Source organism: Cygnus olor, chromosome 1 (genome assembly GCF_009769625.2).
Source record: "Cygnus olor isolate bCygOlo1 chromosome 1, bCygOlo1.pri.v2, whole genome shotgun sequence".
In the NCBI taxonomy this organism is placed as follows: Eukaryota; Metazoa; Chordata; class Aves; order Anseriformes; family Anatidae; genus Cygnus; species Cygnus olor.
Window position 1 is genome coordinate 47,155,977 of NC_049169.1, and position 13,877 is coordinate 47,169,853.

A 13,877-nucleotide genomic window follows, 5' to 3' on the forward strand; every position below is an offset into this window, starting at 1 on the left:
AAGAAAATATGAGTTTCACGTTGTCAAAATCCAATATATTACTTATAGACTTTGTTGCCATGTAGCTTTTTGTAGAATTTACCTTTGTACAGCAGTTGTCAAATATCGACGTTCCATCTGGTAGAAGGGTCATTAAGCGAAATTTGTTGATTTCATTAATTGCTTTTTCAAGACTTTCATAAGCAAATTGTAATTGTTCCGTAGGACTTTTCTAAGATGAAAATGAAATTTTAATAATTTAGGATGAATTTTCCCTAAGTTCTTAAAAAACAATTTACTAAGTCAAAGAGTCTAGTTCATAGCAGAATTAAAATGAACTTGGAGAATTAAGTTTACAAACAGTATTATTCACAAGTAATTTTATAACGTTCCATTAGGTGTTACAAAAACACTGGCATCTCAGAAACCAACACCTGAAAGTAGACTGTCACTGAATTGAAGCTTCTCCATGTGTTAAGGCATTAAGACATTACTGACAAAATTCCTGAATCCTCAAACAGATGCATGTCTTTTCTTCTTGTGTTTTATTAAGTAATTTTGAACTATTTGATTTGACATTACTGCACAGTGCTGAGTAATGAACACATCAAACAAAGCAAGGACTCCCAGGATGTTCCATCGATTCCACATCACCCTTACAAAAACAAACAATCAAAAGCACAATCCAAAATATCTCCCTAAATAAAGCAAAGATAAAGTTTGTGTTATCTTAAAAAGATGTGTTATTAAACCTTTTAAAGCTTGTACTATGCATTGGCATGAAAGACTAGAAATCAGTATGATCATGCTGTAAAAACAATTTCAAATAAAATTTCTTCCATATCACAGATGACTATAAAAGACTACACAAAGATTTTCAGATTTTATTTAATTTGAAAAAATATCTTTTTTTTCCTCTGCACTAGAATGACTACATTAATCATTTCAACTTTATAAAACTAAATACAAGATAGTATGAAAATGCTTCAAGCAGGAATAAGTGTTCTTACGCTATCCAAAAAAGCCGTATTAATGAAAATAAATTAGACATTACCATCAATATTTCAGGAGTATCACAGGTTTCATCTTCTGAGAGAGGTACACTTCTTTTTCCTTTTTTATCTGAAAAAAAATCAGAAAATGAGAATGAAATGTGTTCAATTTTATTACTGTTTGATTAGAGCTACCACTAACTTTAGAGTCTGGCAATAATTTATTTCTTTGGTACTAGACTACAGGAGGTAATTATATTGTTTCTTGAAAAGATTTTCAGGGTTTAAACACTATAGTTACCCATGTACAATTTTAATAATTTAGTATAAGATTATCCAATGAAGTTGTATTTTTAAATGTACCCTATATTTCATAGTAACATTAGATTGAAGCCAATAAAAATTGGACTCATTTCATAGTTCCTTACACTGTTATAGCATTCACATATATTTTGATTGATTTAAAAATGAAAAATCAATTTTTCTGTAATTCACTAGTGTTTTAATGTTAATTTAACCTATAGGGTGGTTTGTAAATATGTAAGGTCACATTTTTTGTTTCATAACATTTCAGTTTAATATTCCTTGAAGGGGTATTATCACCCTTTTAACATTCATTTCGATTGTTTAAATTATTTTCTTTTATAAAGAATTTACCCAGACTTATGTCTTTCTTTCCAAAACAAGAGGAAGCACCTTCTTTGCTCTCAATTACAGCTCTCAACTTTTTGCCAAAATAAATGTTTGCCCTTTCAGAGGGACAACATTTTAGTCACTCCTGAGCTCTGCACCTTGTCTGCCTATTTATTTCTGCTTGTTCACTAGATTTTTCTCATATATAAGAAAATCTGTATTCACTCAGCATTAATTCAGTTAAAAAACTCACACTAAGCATGTGTTTGACTGGCTTTTCAACGGCCTGTTTTGAGCAATGGCTCCTAACTGTTCAGCTTTTTACCTCCAAAAAAAAGCATTTACACTTAGTGAAAAAGAATAATTGTTATGCTGCAATGAGGATTCACCCAATCTCCATCAAAATGGTATGATTTTCATAACTATCAGAAAACAACTCCTACCCTACCTTATAATGGAATAGTAGTGTACCAAGATTTTCTTACTTTCAAAAAAGCAAAACATATTGTCATTCTCTTCTGTTCCTAGATATGCTTTAAAAGGGTCTTTAACATCTACTCTCTAGCTATTGTAAACTAATTATGAAAAATAACATTAATATTACAAGATCCTACATCTGCAAAAGAGAATTTTCAAAATTATGTCTAAATATTCATATTTTACAGCGTTAGTGAGGTTTTTTAAGGAAATGTTTATGTTACTGCTTTATATCCCAATGACATCAGCCAAGTTCATTTTCAAAGACCATTAAATCCCTATACAAAAATCAATACTTGTGTAGACAAGAGATGCAAATCAATGACCTAATAAAAGCAAAAGCTTCAGTATGCACTCAGTATTTGCCTCTTTTGCTTGCACTGTCCCTAGTCAACCAGCATCTGAGCACTCCAAATGAGCCACAGCACATACTGCCTTCTGCCTAGCCAATATTCAGAGAACTTATGGATGATCTGAGGCTACTAAGAAGGGGCTAAGAGACATATAAAAAAAAACTATGCGGAAGATGAGTCATAAAAGATGTGATTCAAAATTGGACTAGTTCAGTAGAACTGGAAATGGAAGGAAATAAGGCATAAATCCTTTGAAAATCAGGTTTCGCTACATCTGATTATGAATGAAATTGTGTTGACAAAAATTTATCATACTACTTTACACAATCTCTTTACAATCATTTTTGAATATGTATATTTATCAAAGCTTTTAATTCTGAAAAATTCCAATCTTTAAAAGTTAAGCTATTCTTGAAAGAATGCTACTTTTTTGTTGAAAGCTTTACCTGTTTTTTTCTTAGATTCACTTGTAGAATCAGCTATATTTTCCAATATTGCAGTTAGATTTAAGGTTACCTCTATTACCATTACAACATCCATGTCTGCTATGTTACTCTTCTGAATTACTTCATTTATTATCCAGAGTACATAAACCCACTAAAAAAAAAGGAGGGGAAGAAATGAAAAGAAACAAAACAGAGTTAAAACATTTTTTGAAGATATTTGTATATTACAGAGGCAGAAATGGTTTTGCACTCAAAATTGTTAAAAAACATTTATAAACCTTACCACAACTCCTTTCTTGTACTTGGCTTTTTTTTTTTGCTTTTGCTTTTTTTTTTTTTTTTTTTGAATGCCACCAGGACAAGATACTCTATTTCTTTAGACAGAACACAATTTTTGTTTTGTTTTGTTTCTTTACTTTCAGAAATCAATTATTTTTTTATTATTCTAGAAAGGTTTAAGAACATCCTACTGGCACAACCTTTATATCTTGTCATAGTGTGGTAAGCGTTACAGTAGATATGATCATGTGCCTCTCTCCTTTGCCCATCTCCTCCCACTTAAACAGTGTAAGAGAGACCTGAATGCTCCTATTGTTCACACAGAGGAAATTAACTGTAAGCTATACTCTGGTGAATCTCATTTTTTTTATAGGGATCAGGGTCACAAAATGCACTCCTCCAGAAACTGTTTGGTCTACATCAACTATTTCACAGGTAGCCCTGTGAAACTACTAACTTATCCTTCACATGACAGCATTTCGCCAATAGCTTTGCAGTCTCAGGAAAAGTTCAAGATAAGGCTGTGGCTCTATCGAGTGGGCCAAAGCCTGCTGACATCCACCTCCCTTCTGTTAAGCTGTAAGATTTCTGCTACTGTTTTCAATTGATCTAGGGAATTTTCTTGAACTATATGCATGCTTTCCACCACAACACACAAAACGCTGCTTCTCACAGTGTGCCCAAATGTTTTCACTATTTTAGCTTCTTTCTATGATGCCCCACTGCCAGACAGTGGGTTATTTTACTGGAAAAAGGTAAGAGATACTCTGATATGGCATATGGGAGCACATTCTGTTCAGAGTGCATGTACAATCCACATTTTCAGTGAATTCAATTTATCTGCATTTTACCATATGAAAATGTACTTAGACTGGAGACCACCAGTATTTTATCTTGGCTTTACTACAACAGACAAAACTCATATTAAGAGAAACACATTATAATAAAGGAGTACTTTGCAAGCTTTGTATTTGTGGATATATTTAAAGTATCCACTTCCACTTGTTTGGATTTGCTGAAGTCCCGTTTTACATTTCTGCCACAAAAACATTATTACATCAAAAAGTATTTCTTTGTCAGGTTGCATATTCTGAAAAAAATAAAAAAATAAAAAAAATAATTGTAGAAACAGGTAAGTATATACAGTACATAAACACTGAAAAGTTTTCAAAGTAAGTAAATAAATCAGTATCATATTTATCTTCATTATAAGGGTGACAACATTTTGAAAGCTTACAAAATACATGTTTTTTTATAGTAGTTTCTGGTAGACCACCCAAGCTTTTCTTTTCCTGACAATATGCATTTAGAAGCTTTTTATTATTATTAATGTTTCCTTTTTTATTGTCAAGCTTTTAAAAGTCATACAGACAAAGAAAGCAGTGAAATGAAAATTATGTGGGAGAGACGAGGAAATTAACTATCTGTGAAATGCTATAATAGTCAACACATTCTGGGAAAACTAGAATGTATTTTAACAGGTATATTAACCTTGGGAATTGTTTTATTTGAGTATTTAAATATTTGCAGTAGATCTAAAATAGAAGGCTTTATTTTGCATTGACATCGAGGACTTCCACAGGTTGTTGGTGCATCTCAGATGAGGGAGCAGTGAAGAACAACTTAACTAAAAAAAAAAAAGGGGTTGCAGTGGAATATCTAACAACTGAAAGAAGTTTTAAAACATATCTACACCTTATGACAAGAATAATTAACAAATTGAAAACTCCATTCAGTTAACCTCCTAATTAACACACCTTAAAAGGCAAGAGAGCCTGTCTACACTGTGTTGACACCTTCTAAGCAGTGATTAAGGATCAGTACGCATGTTCGCTGTCATTTATACCAGAGTTGGACTAGTATCCCAAGTACAATGAAACTCAAGACCACTATATCTGTACTATCGTGCATCTGTATGTACATGAGTATAAGATTTCATATATATTGGGAAGTGCTGAAGAAAAAGACTGTAAAAGAAGTAAATCAAGACACTTTTGGCACTTGCTTGGTGGCAGCAAGCTCTTAGATTGACTCAGCTACATCACATAACTTCGCCACCAGTGAATTCTCCATTACTAAGTGGATAATTTGCCTTCTTTCTGTGGGCAGATGAGGTACAGAGGAGATTTGCGGAAAAGTGTAGATGAACCAGAAGACATTAAATCTGCTAAGAGATTAAAGATGCTACACCTGGGTCGGGGCAATCCCGGACATGAGTACAGACTGGAAGAAGAACTCATTGAGAGCAGCCCTGCAGAGAAGGACTTGGGGGTTCTGGTGGATGAACCAGCAGTGTGTGCTTGCAGCCCAGAAGGCCAACTGCAGCCTGGGCTGCATCAACAGAGGGGTGGCCAGCAGGTGGAGGGAGGTGATTATCCCCCTCTGCTCTGCCCTTGTGAGGCCCCACTTGGAGTGCTGCGTCCAGGTCTGGGGCCCCCAGCACAAGAAGGATGTGGGGCTGTTAGAGCGGGTCCAGAGGAGGGCCACAAAGATGATCAAAGGGCTGGAGCACCTCTCCTACAAAGAAAGGCTGAGAGAGCTGGGGCTGTTCAGCCTACAGAAGAGAAGTCTCCAAGGAGATCTCATTGCAACATTTCAGTACTTAAAGGGGACTTATAAAAAGGATGGGGAGCAACTTTTTGCTCAATCAGATAATGATAGGATGAAAGGGAATGGTTTTAAACTAAAAGAGGGGAAATTTAGATTAGAGGTTAGGAGGAAATTCTTCAGAGGGTGGTGAGGCACTGGCACAGGTTGCCCAGAGAAGCTGTGGATGCCCCATCTCTGGAGGTGTTCAAGGCCAGCTTAGATGAGGCCCTGAGCAACCTATCTAGTGGGTGGCATCCCTGCCTATGGCAGGGGGATTGGAACTAGATGGTCTTTGAGGTTCCTTCCAACCCCAGCCATTCTATGATTCCTTGAAATACAGGAAACCTGACTCCATAATACAGTGGTCATGTAAAAAATGCTGACAAATTACACTATCTGAAGGTATAACCACCTCACAGGCAGGATATTTTGACTGAAAATATGACACTAAAAATAAAAAACGTGTATGCCCTAATTATACTCAAACCGAGGCAATTTTCAAACCATATCTAGAATTAATTTTGCAGTGAAGACCAGCAACATGTTAGCAGAACAGTTTTGTTTTTGTTTCTGTTTTTTTTTTTTTTTCTAAGGATGTTTTTTCTTTAGTCTTTTGAAAAACAAATTATAACTAACTATTTTTTTTTTCTCATGGTAGCAAATTAAGGAAAATCTGACTGAGCAAGTAAACTACAGGTGGTTATTCTGGGAATAAACCATTAGATATAGAAAAGCATTATTTTGTAGTAGAGACTTCAGTACAGGAAAGTCCCACTCTTCTTGGTTTTGTTGTTGATGCTGCTTCTTTGTTTGCTTTCTGTGAGAATTTACCGTTAACTGCAGGCATACAGCTGCTATAAAGGCATTTTCATTCCTTAGGCTCTCATTTGTATAAATATTGCAGAAATGTTTTATATAGCTGAGCATTTTTGCCCACCTAAATCAAATATACTGAAAGAAGTACAATCTCTGATTGGTAGAAACATGCAATTAAGTCTATGGTTTTCCAAATTGATTTAATATCTGTTAAATGCTTGTAGCCTGATTACATATCTCCAATAAAATTATAAAATCTCCAATAAAATTATAAATGAAATAATATAAATTATAAAGATAAATAAAAAATATAATCAAAAATTGATCACATATTAGAGGTATATTTTTTTCTTTTTTGCTATTTTATTTTTTAGTTGTTGTAGTTTGTTAATGCAACTGATTCCTTTGGTCTTAAATTATGCACATTCATTACAGATTAAGTAATTAATTCAGAAATGTCTCTACTTTTGTTATACCTGTTTAGATGTGGAGATACAGGAAAATACTGTTGTTGCCAAAATGGTCAGTTCATGAGAAGGCTCTCCATACTTTAAGGAACCCTCTACATTCAATGCTTATCAAAAAGGGAAAAAAGAAATAGCAAGGCATTATTTCTAGTTACAAACCTAAGTTTGAACACATTTCAGTGAATTCACTTACAAATTTATGCCAGCAGATAATATGGTCTAAGAAATAGTAAATACAAAGGGGACAGATATTCCCATGTTTTCTCACTTTTTGTGAAAAGTGAACATTGCTATTTTTTTAAATAGAAATTTTTCCAGATATTTGAATGTTGTTTGGAATGTCATAGAATTAAATCAGTTACTTCAACAGGTCTTTCTTGCTTTGATGGCAAGAAAATTTAAATAAATGAAGTATAAGAATGGACAAAAGAAAGTCAAACATACCTGTTTCACTTTTTTCTCCTGAAAACCTGTTTGAATACATTCATTCATTTTACATCTTTGTATGTGTCAAGATACATGTCTAATCAGGCTATTTCACATTTGAGAAAAACAGTATGAAGTCAGATTTGGGAAATGAAAATTGGACAAAAATCAGTAGGTTGCAATTTGTCAATTGCTGTTCTTTTTTTCACAGAATACTGTATGCACCATATAATATAGTTTTCAAACAATAAACTGCAAAAATTTTATTGCTGCAAAAATATTTGAAATGCAAACAGCTATAACTGAACAACACTCACTTCTTAATGTTTGCTTCTTATCAGAACCACGAGGCATCCTAGCTTCTCTGGTATTAGCTTCACTAACAGAAAAGCCACATCTAAATTTTCTTGGAAATAGTAAAGGTTGCATCAGTGTCAGAAGTTTGAGTTCTATTTCTGCCTTCTTCCATCTTGGGTCATCTTGAGCCTAATTGATAGAAACAACCAATGGAAATCTGTCTCAAAAATCTATAAATTGAGTACTCCTTACCCACATAGGAAAAGGCTACATAAAGAATGTCTAAATAGCATCAGGATTACCTGAAGAAAATTAGTAACAAATTCAACAGCAGAATCAAACACATCCCACTCCTCATAGCTGAAAGCTAATTTTATAAATTTCACAGCAGCATCTCCAGGCACCCCGTTTTCTCCTGCAATGATGACAAAAAATATTTAGTCTTTAATATTTTACATATATGTGTATTCAGAAGTTTAATTTAAGCGATAATTTGGGTATTATACATGCAAAAATAAAACTCCATGGTTTTGTAGTCAGTATAATCTTGAAGGATTTCTTAACAACTCTACAATACAATAGCTTCATTATTTTGTTGTAATGCCTACACTTATGCACTGCTGTAATGATGTATCTGCAGTGTCCTGTTACATTCTAAAGAGGCTGTACTACTTGGTAATGTTCCTGTGTAGAGGATATCAAGGACATAGTCCTCCCTGCTGCAGAAAGAGCTTAAATCTGGGTATCCTCCCACAGCAATACTTCTTCCCAGCAATTTCCTAAAAAATAATTAATAGAAACATAAACATCTTCTTGCAAGATGGCTGAGCATTTCTCATTACTGTATTAGAAAACATGTAATGTACACCTAGGGAGTCTATTTTCTCACGCTTCAAGTTTATTCAAACCACAGTAAGGAAGAAAAGGGATTTCTTGATCCTTGGATCTCTAAGAAAGTGGCTTAGCTAATATATTCAGCAGTGTTCTACAGTCCTAAGAATGTTCCACAGTTGTCGTATCAGCTGGGCACATGGTCACTCAGCTAAAAGATATATTGACTTAGTAATAACTTATTTTCTGAAGCAGCACAATGATTGGTCCAAGGATCTCCAAGAAGCTTATGGCAATCATTTTATTTTTATTTATTTTTATTTTTATTTATTTTTATTTTTGAACGTATATCTCACTTGAAGAGAACAGCATTTTGCAATCTCTTTATGAATACAACTGCTACTAACATGTAAATGAATTCTGCTCACCAAGCATTTGCACTGCTGGGTCCTTTGAAAACTGAGAGCTAGTTTACCTGTTAGTATCAACTGCAGAAGGGTTGATGATGCATTAATTGTACCAAAATTATCAGTGCAATGGCTTCCTTGAATACCAGTAGTGCTCATTCCACCTTTAAAACAGACAATTCATTACATCAGTCTATTTGACCTGTTATAGTACAATTAGCCAGTAATCATATCATGCAAATAGGATTCTGAAGTGTATTTAGTCTCTATAGATTCTTTTACTAACAGAATATCTTTCTACCTATAGCTATATTTAGCCCATAGTCTAGCAAAAATGTTTTGGAAGGAAACCTCAAGTCCAGTGTTTTTCTCGAGTTTTAAATCTATCTTTTAGTGAATTGAAAAAAAAAAAAAAAAACATTGTAGTGGATTGACCTTGGCTGCCTGCCAGATGGCCACCCAGCCACTCTCTCACTTCCTCTCTTTAACAAGACAGGAGAAAGTAAGATGGAAAAGCTTGTGGACTGAGATCAAGACAGTTTAATACAAAAAGCACAATCTGCGTGTGCAAGCAATGTGAAAAAGGGAATTTTTTTCACTACTTCCCATTGGTAGGCAGATGTCCAGCTACTTCTTGGAAAGGGGCTTCAGTATACGTAGCAGTTCCTTGGGAAAGCAAACACTGTAAGCACTAATGTCTCCCTATCCACTTCCTTTCCCTTGACTTCTTATTGCTGGTTTTATGGTATGAAATACTGTAGATTATTGCTGATATAACAGACAACAGAATTTGGCCCTTTATCTTAAAGTTTATAAAGGTAAAAAAAGAATGTCTGCCTTGACAGGTGCTATTGTTATAAATGAAATATATGCCTTCAGGCAAGTTCTTTCTCTTATAGCAAAGAAAAAAATACCAAAAACGGAGGTCTGGGCTCCTCTCCAACATTCTTTTTGATTCTTTATGCTGTTACCTGAGAGGATTTCCAGGCCTGCAAAAAAAAGCTCTGAAATGACATCACGAATTTCAATTTCATCAGGAACAGGAGGAGCTGGGCGCAGCACATGCCTACTGCTATCAGACAGAGCTTCCAGGATGGCAAGGAACTGAGCTGCAGTACAGTCAAACATTTCTGTCAGCAGACGTTCAGTAGTAGTGCGAGGCCATGACAGCTGAGTAGGAAAAAGTAATGTAAGCCTTGTAATATCTAAACCCAGTTACAACAAAGCAAGATTTCTTTCAAAACAGTTCTCCTTCACAAAGAAAGTACATGTTTAAAACAGAAAATAATATACCGTAACATAAATTGTTATGAATTTCATGCTTCAAAGGCAAGCAAAGCCTCATGCTAAGTGGGTACGGTACTTAAGAAGTTTTGTAATTTCTTAGCAAGCACACACCTGCTGTATGGCTTTTCACTTAGGAAATATTACAGTAGAAATTATGAGTAAAAGAGTAGTAAGGCCACACAGTTTAAAGTCACACAGATCTTTCCTTATAACGATACAAACTTTATCATTAGGAGCTAAGTACTACACAGCAGAAAATCAGAGAAAGATTGGGATGCTCAGCACTGCAGTGAGAGCAAAATGTCATTACCTTTACTGACTTGCACGTTTTCAAATAGCATAACATAAAATGCAATGCACAACACACATGCACACACACACCAAAAAAAAAAAAAGTTAGTCTATATATTTCCACTATTGACAGCTAGGAAATCAGAGATCTACATAAGAAAATATTTCAGCATTATATTTCTGTGTCCTGTTTACCTGATTGTTACTTCACTAACCAAACTGCTACCACACAAAGTAAATCAGAGACACAGCACTTGCAAGCATTGCTTATTACTCCATCAACATTTCGGTTCTATTTATTTAGCACTTTCCCAAATAAAAACACTTCAGAATGGTTTCTAGGTACATTTAACAAGACAAAATTTTGGGAATTTCCTTCTCACTTTGCTGCATTCATATCTTCTATTTTAGCTTCCAAATTAATAGCTAAAGACAAGCTCAGATGTGTACGTGATGGAAAAAAAGACTAATCTCTTCAAGATCTGACACTATTCATAGCATGAAAGCTGGCAGGCTGTTTTTGTTTCCAAATAAAATTATAAAACAAGTGAGCCTCATCAGTACTATCACTGTCTTTTCCAAACAAAAGGAACTATTTCTGATGGTTTAAAAAAAGCAAAACAAACACAAAAAGACAGTTAATATTGGCTATTGATGGAGCTAAACCTGGAAACCATTTCCAGGCATATTAAGGACAAGAAAATCATTAGTAGTAGTTAGCATGGATTCACCAAGGGGAAGTCATGCTTGACCAACTTGATACTTCCATGATAAAATGATACCTGGTAGACAAGGGGAGAGCAGTGGATATTGTCTAGCTGGACTTCAATAAAGCCTTTTACACTGTCCCCCAGAAGATCCTCATTGGCAAACTGTTGATGTGTGGGCTGGGTGAGCAGACAGTGAGGTGGACTGAAAAGTGGCTGAACAGCCAGGCCAGAGGGTGTTGATCAATGGCACAAAGTCTGGCTGGAGACCAGTAACTAGCAGTGTACTCCAGGGGTCCAGTCCTGCTTAACATCTTAATTAATGATCTTGATGACTGGACAGAGTGCAACCCTCAGCAAGTTTGCTGATGACACAAAACGGAGAGGAGTGACTGATACGTAACAGGGTTGTGCTGCCATCCTGGCAGACCTTGACAAGTTGGAGAAATGGGCTGACAGGAACTTCGTGAGGAACACCCCCACACGGAAGCAGAAATATATGTTGGAGGCCACCCAGTTGGAAAGCAGCTTGGCAGTAAATGACCTAGGTGGCCTGACAGACACCAAGTTGAACGTAAGTTAGCAATGTGCCCTTGACACAAAGAAGGCTAATGGTATCCTGGGCTGTACTAGGCAAAGTACTGACAGCAGGTCAACAGAGGTGATCCTTTCCCTCCGTTCAGCACTGGTGAAGCTACACCTGGAGTACTGTGTCCAGTTCTGGGCTACCCTGTACACAAGAGACATTGGCACACTGGAGAGCCCAACAAACAGCCACCAAGATTAGAGGACTGGAGTATCTATGGTATGAGGAAAGACTGAGAGAGCTGGGACTGTTCAGCTTCAGAGGGGATCTTACCAATGTAAATATCTGAAGGGAGGGTGCAAAGGAAACAGAACCAGGCTCTTTTCAGTGGTGCCCAGTGACAGGAAAAGAGGCCATGGGCACAAACTGAAACACAGAAGGTTTCATCTGAGCATCAGGAAATGCTTTACTGTGCAGGTGACTGAGCACTGGCACAGGTTGTGGAGTCTCCTTCCTTGGAGATCTTCAAAAGCCACCTGGGCAAGCTAATACAAAGCTATTTTAATACACTGTGTCATTGTATTCAACATATTTTTCCCCCCACACTGTGAATTTATCAACCCCATCTATGCGAACAGAAAACAACATACTTCACATATATTCCAGGACAGACTAATCTCAAACTGCAGGTCTCATTTAAATACCTTTTTTAAAATAGAGAGCAGAATCGAAGTAATTTACTCCTGGCAGTATTTTTTCATAAGCATTGTCCTTTCATATTCAGAAAACAAACATTGCATTGGTGCAGGAGAACCTCAAAAGTGAAAGCTAGCAAACTAGATTAGATTATTCTGTTTCCATTTTCAAGGTGGTTTAAGAGCAAAAATAAATTAATTACATGCATAATAGAAGAAGAGGAAGAGTTTTAATGATTTGCTAGTTCAAGCATAATATGTTTTATAACATGCTGGACTGAACTCTAAATGTAACCATTCTACCTGTTATACGACCCAATACATATTCTATAATAAAAAAGAAAATTGTTTTTAAAGTCAGAACATTAAGCAAAAATAAATGCCCTATATTTTCACATTAACTTGACACAATAAATCTACAAAATATTCTCAAGTATAAAACAGTGCTTTCAGATTTTAAAACATTCAAAAAATCCTGTAAAACTACAAAGGGCATGCAGAAACAAATACAAAAATTCAATACTATTGCTTTTTAAATAAGGTAGTGAAAACGGTCATAGCACATTTTACATTGTAGGGGATTTACATTTTACATTGGTGGGAATTTTGGTGGGGGAAGTTAGGAACAAAATCAATTACTGAAGATAATTTTCCAGCTTCTGGAGATTGGATACATGAGATTCCTGCTATGTGATGGACCTAGGTTCCTAGTAACACGGTGGATGTCTGATGAGCAAACAATTTGTTAGAAAGTATGCTGAGTTCTTAATATCCCAATTGTTCAGCAAACCTTTTAAATGATAACTATCCGGTAGTACTTAAGTCTTCCACAATCAACCAACCTTGAGAAAGCTGACCAGCAGCTTTTTATGTGCAAACCAGACATGCTTGAACATGTTTAGGTTTGGGCCCTAATTTAGATAACAGGTAATTTCCATTAAGTGAGGTTTGGAACAAAATCATTGTGCCATTCACTATCAATTATGACTCAAGTCAATGATTTGAAACCAAGGTATCAGATAATCTTCTATAAAGCTCTGATGTGTAAATTATGTAAAAGCAGCATTCAATGCAATCAGATTGCATCTGTAACATATTGGTATAACTTCATTATAATTTTATTATTAAATTATCAAATGAGCGATCTCAGTTACTTCTGATAATACAGCCAATTTTCTTTAAATTAAAGAAAGAAAGAAAGAAAGAAAGAAAGAAAGAAAGAAAGAAAGAAAAGAAAGAGGGCCAATACAGTCACACACAAGAGCCTTTTTTTTTTCTTTTTTTTAATAATTCTTAGACCAGTGGATCACTCATCTTTAACAACGGCTGAAATGAACACAATGGAATAGTGATATTTAGGGGAATTCATTACCTCTTTA

The 13,877-nt window shown here is 35.3% G+C and overlaps 1 protein-coding gene across 5 annotated transcripts in view; it reads right to left on the minus strand.

Moving 5' to 3' along the window:
• CFAP54 (cilia and flagella associated protein 54) overlaps positions 1 to 13,877 on the minus strand; it is a 115,068-nt gene that overhangs the window by 82,246 nt on the left and 18,945 nt on the right. For 3 of the 5 annotated variants that reach the window (XM_040556711.1, XM_040556722.1, XM_040556684.1), the window contains exons 9-17: positions 9,964 to 10,162; positions 9,061 to 9,156; positions 8,057 to 8,169; positions 7,775 to 7,943; positions 7,041 to 7,138; positions 4,115 to 4,249; positions 2,881 to 3,031; positions 1,034 to 1,101; positions 83 to 211 (exon numbers count right to left, since the gene is read on the minus strand). In XM_040556711.1, coding sequence (XP_040412645.1) covers positions 83 to 211; positions 1,034 to 1,101; positions 2,881 to 3,031; positions 4,115 to 4,249; positions 7,041 to 7,138; positions 7,775 to 7,943; positions 8,057 to 8,169; positions 9,061 to 9,156; positions 9,964 to 10,162 — 1,158 coding nt within the window. The remainder of the gene's footprint in view (positions 1 to 82; positions 212 to 1,033; positions 1,102 to 2,880; positions 3,032 to 4,114; positions 4,250 to 7,040; positions 7,139 to 7,774; positions 7,944 to 8,056; positions 8,170 to 9,060; positions 9,157 to 9,963; positions 10,163 to 13,877) is intronic. The other 2 variants (XM_040556693.1, XM_040556703.1) reach the window with 2 other exon arrangements.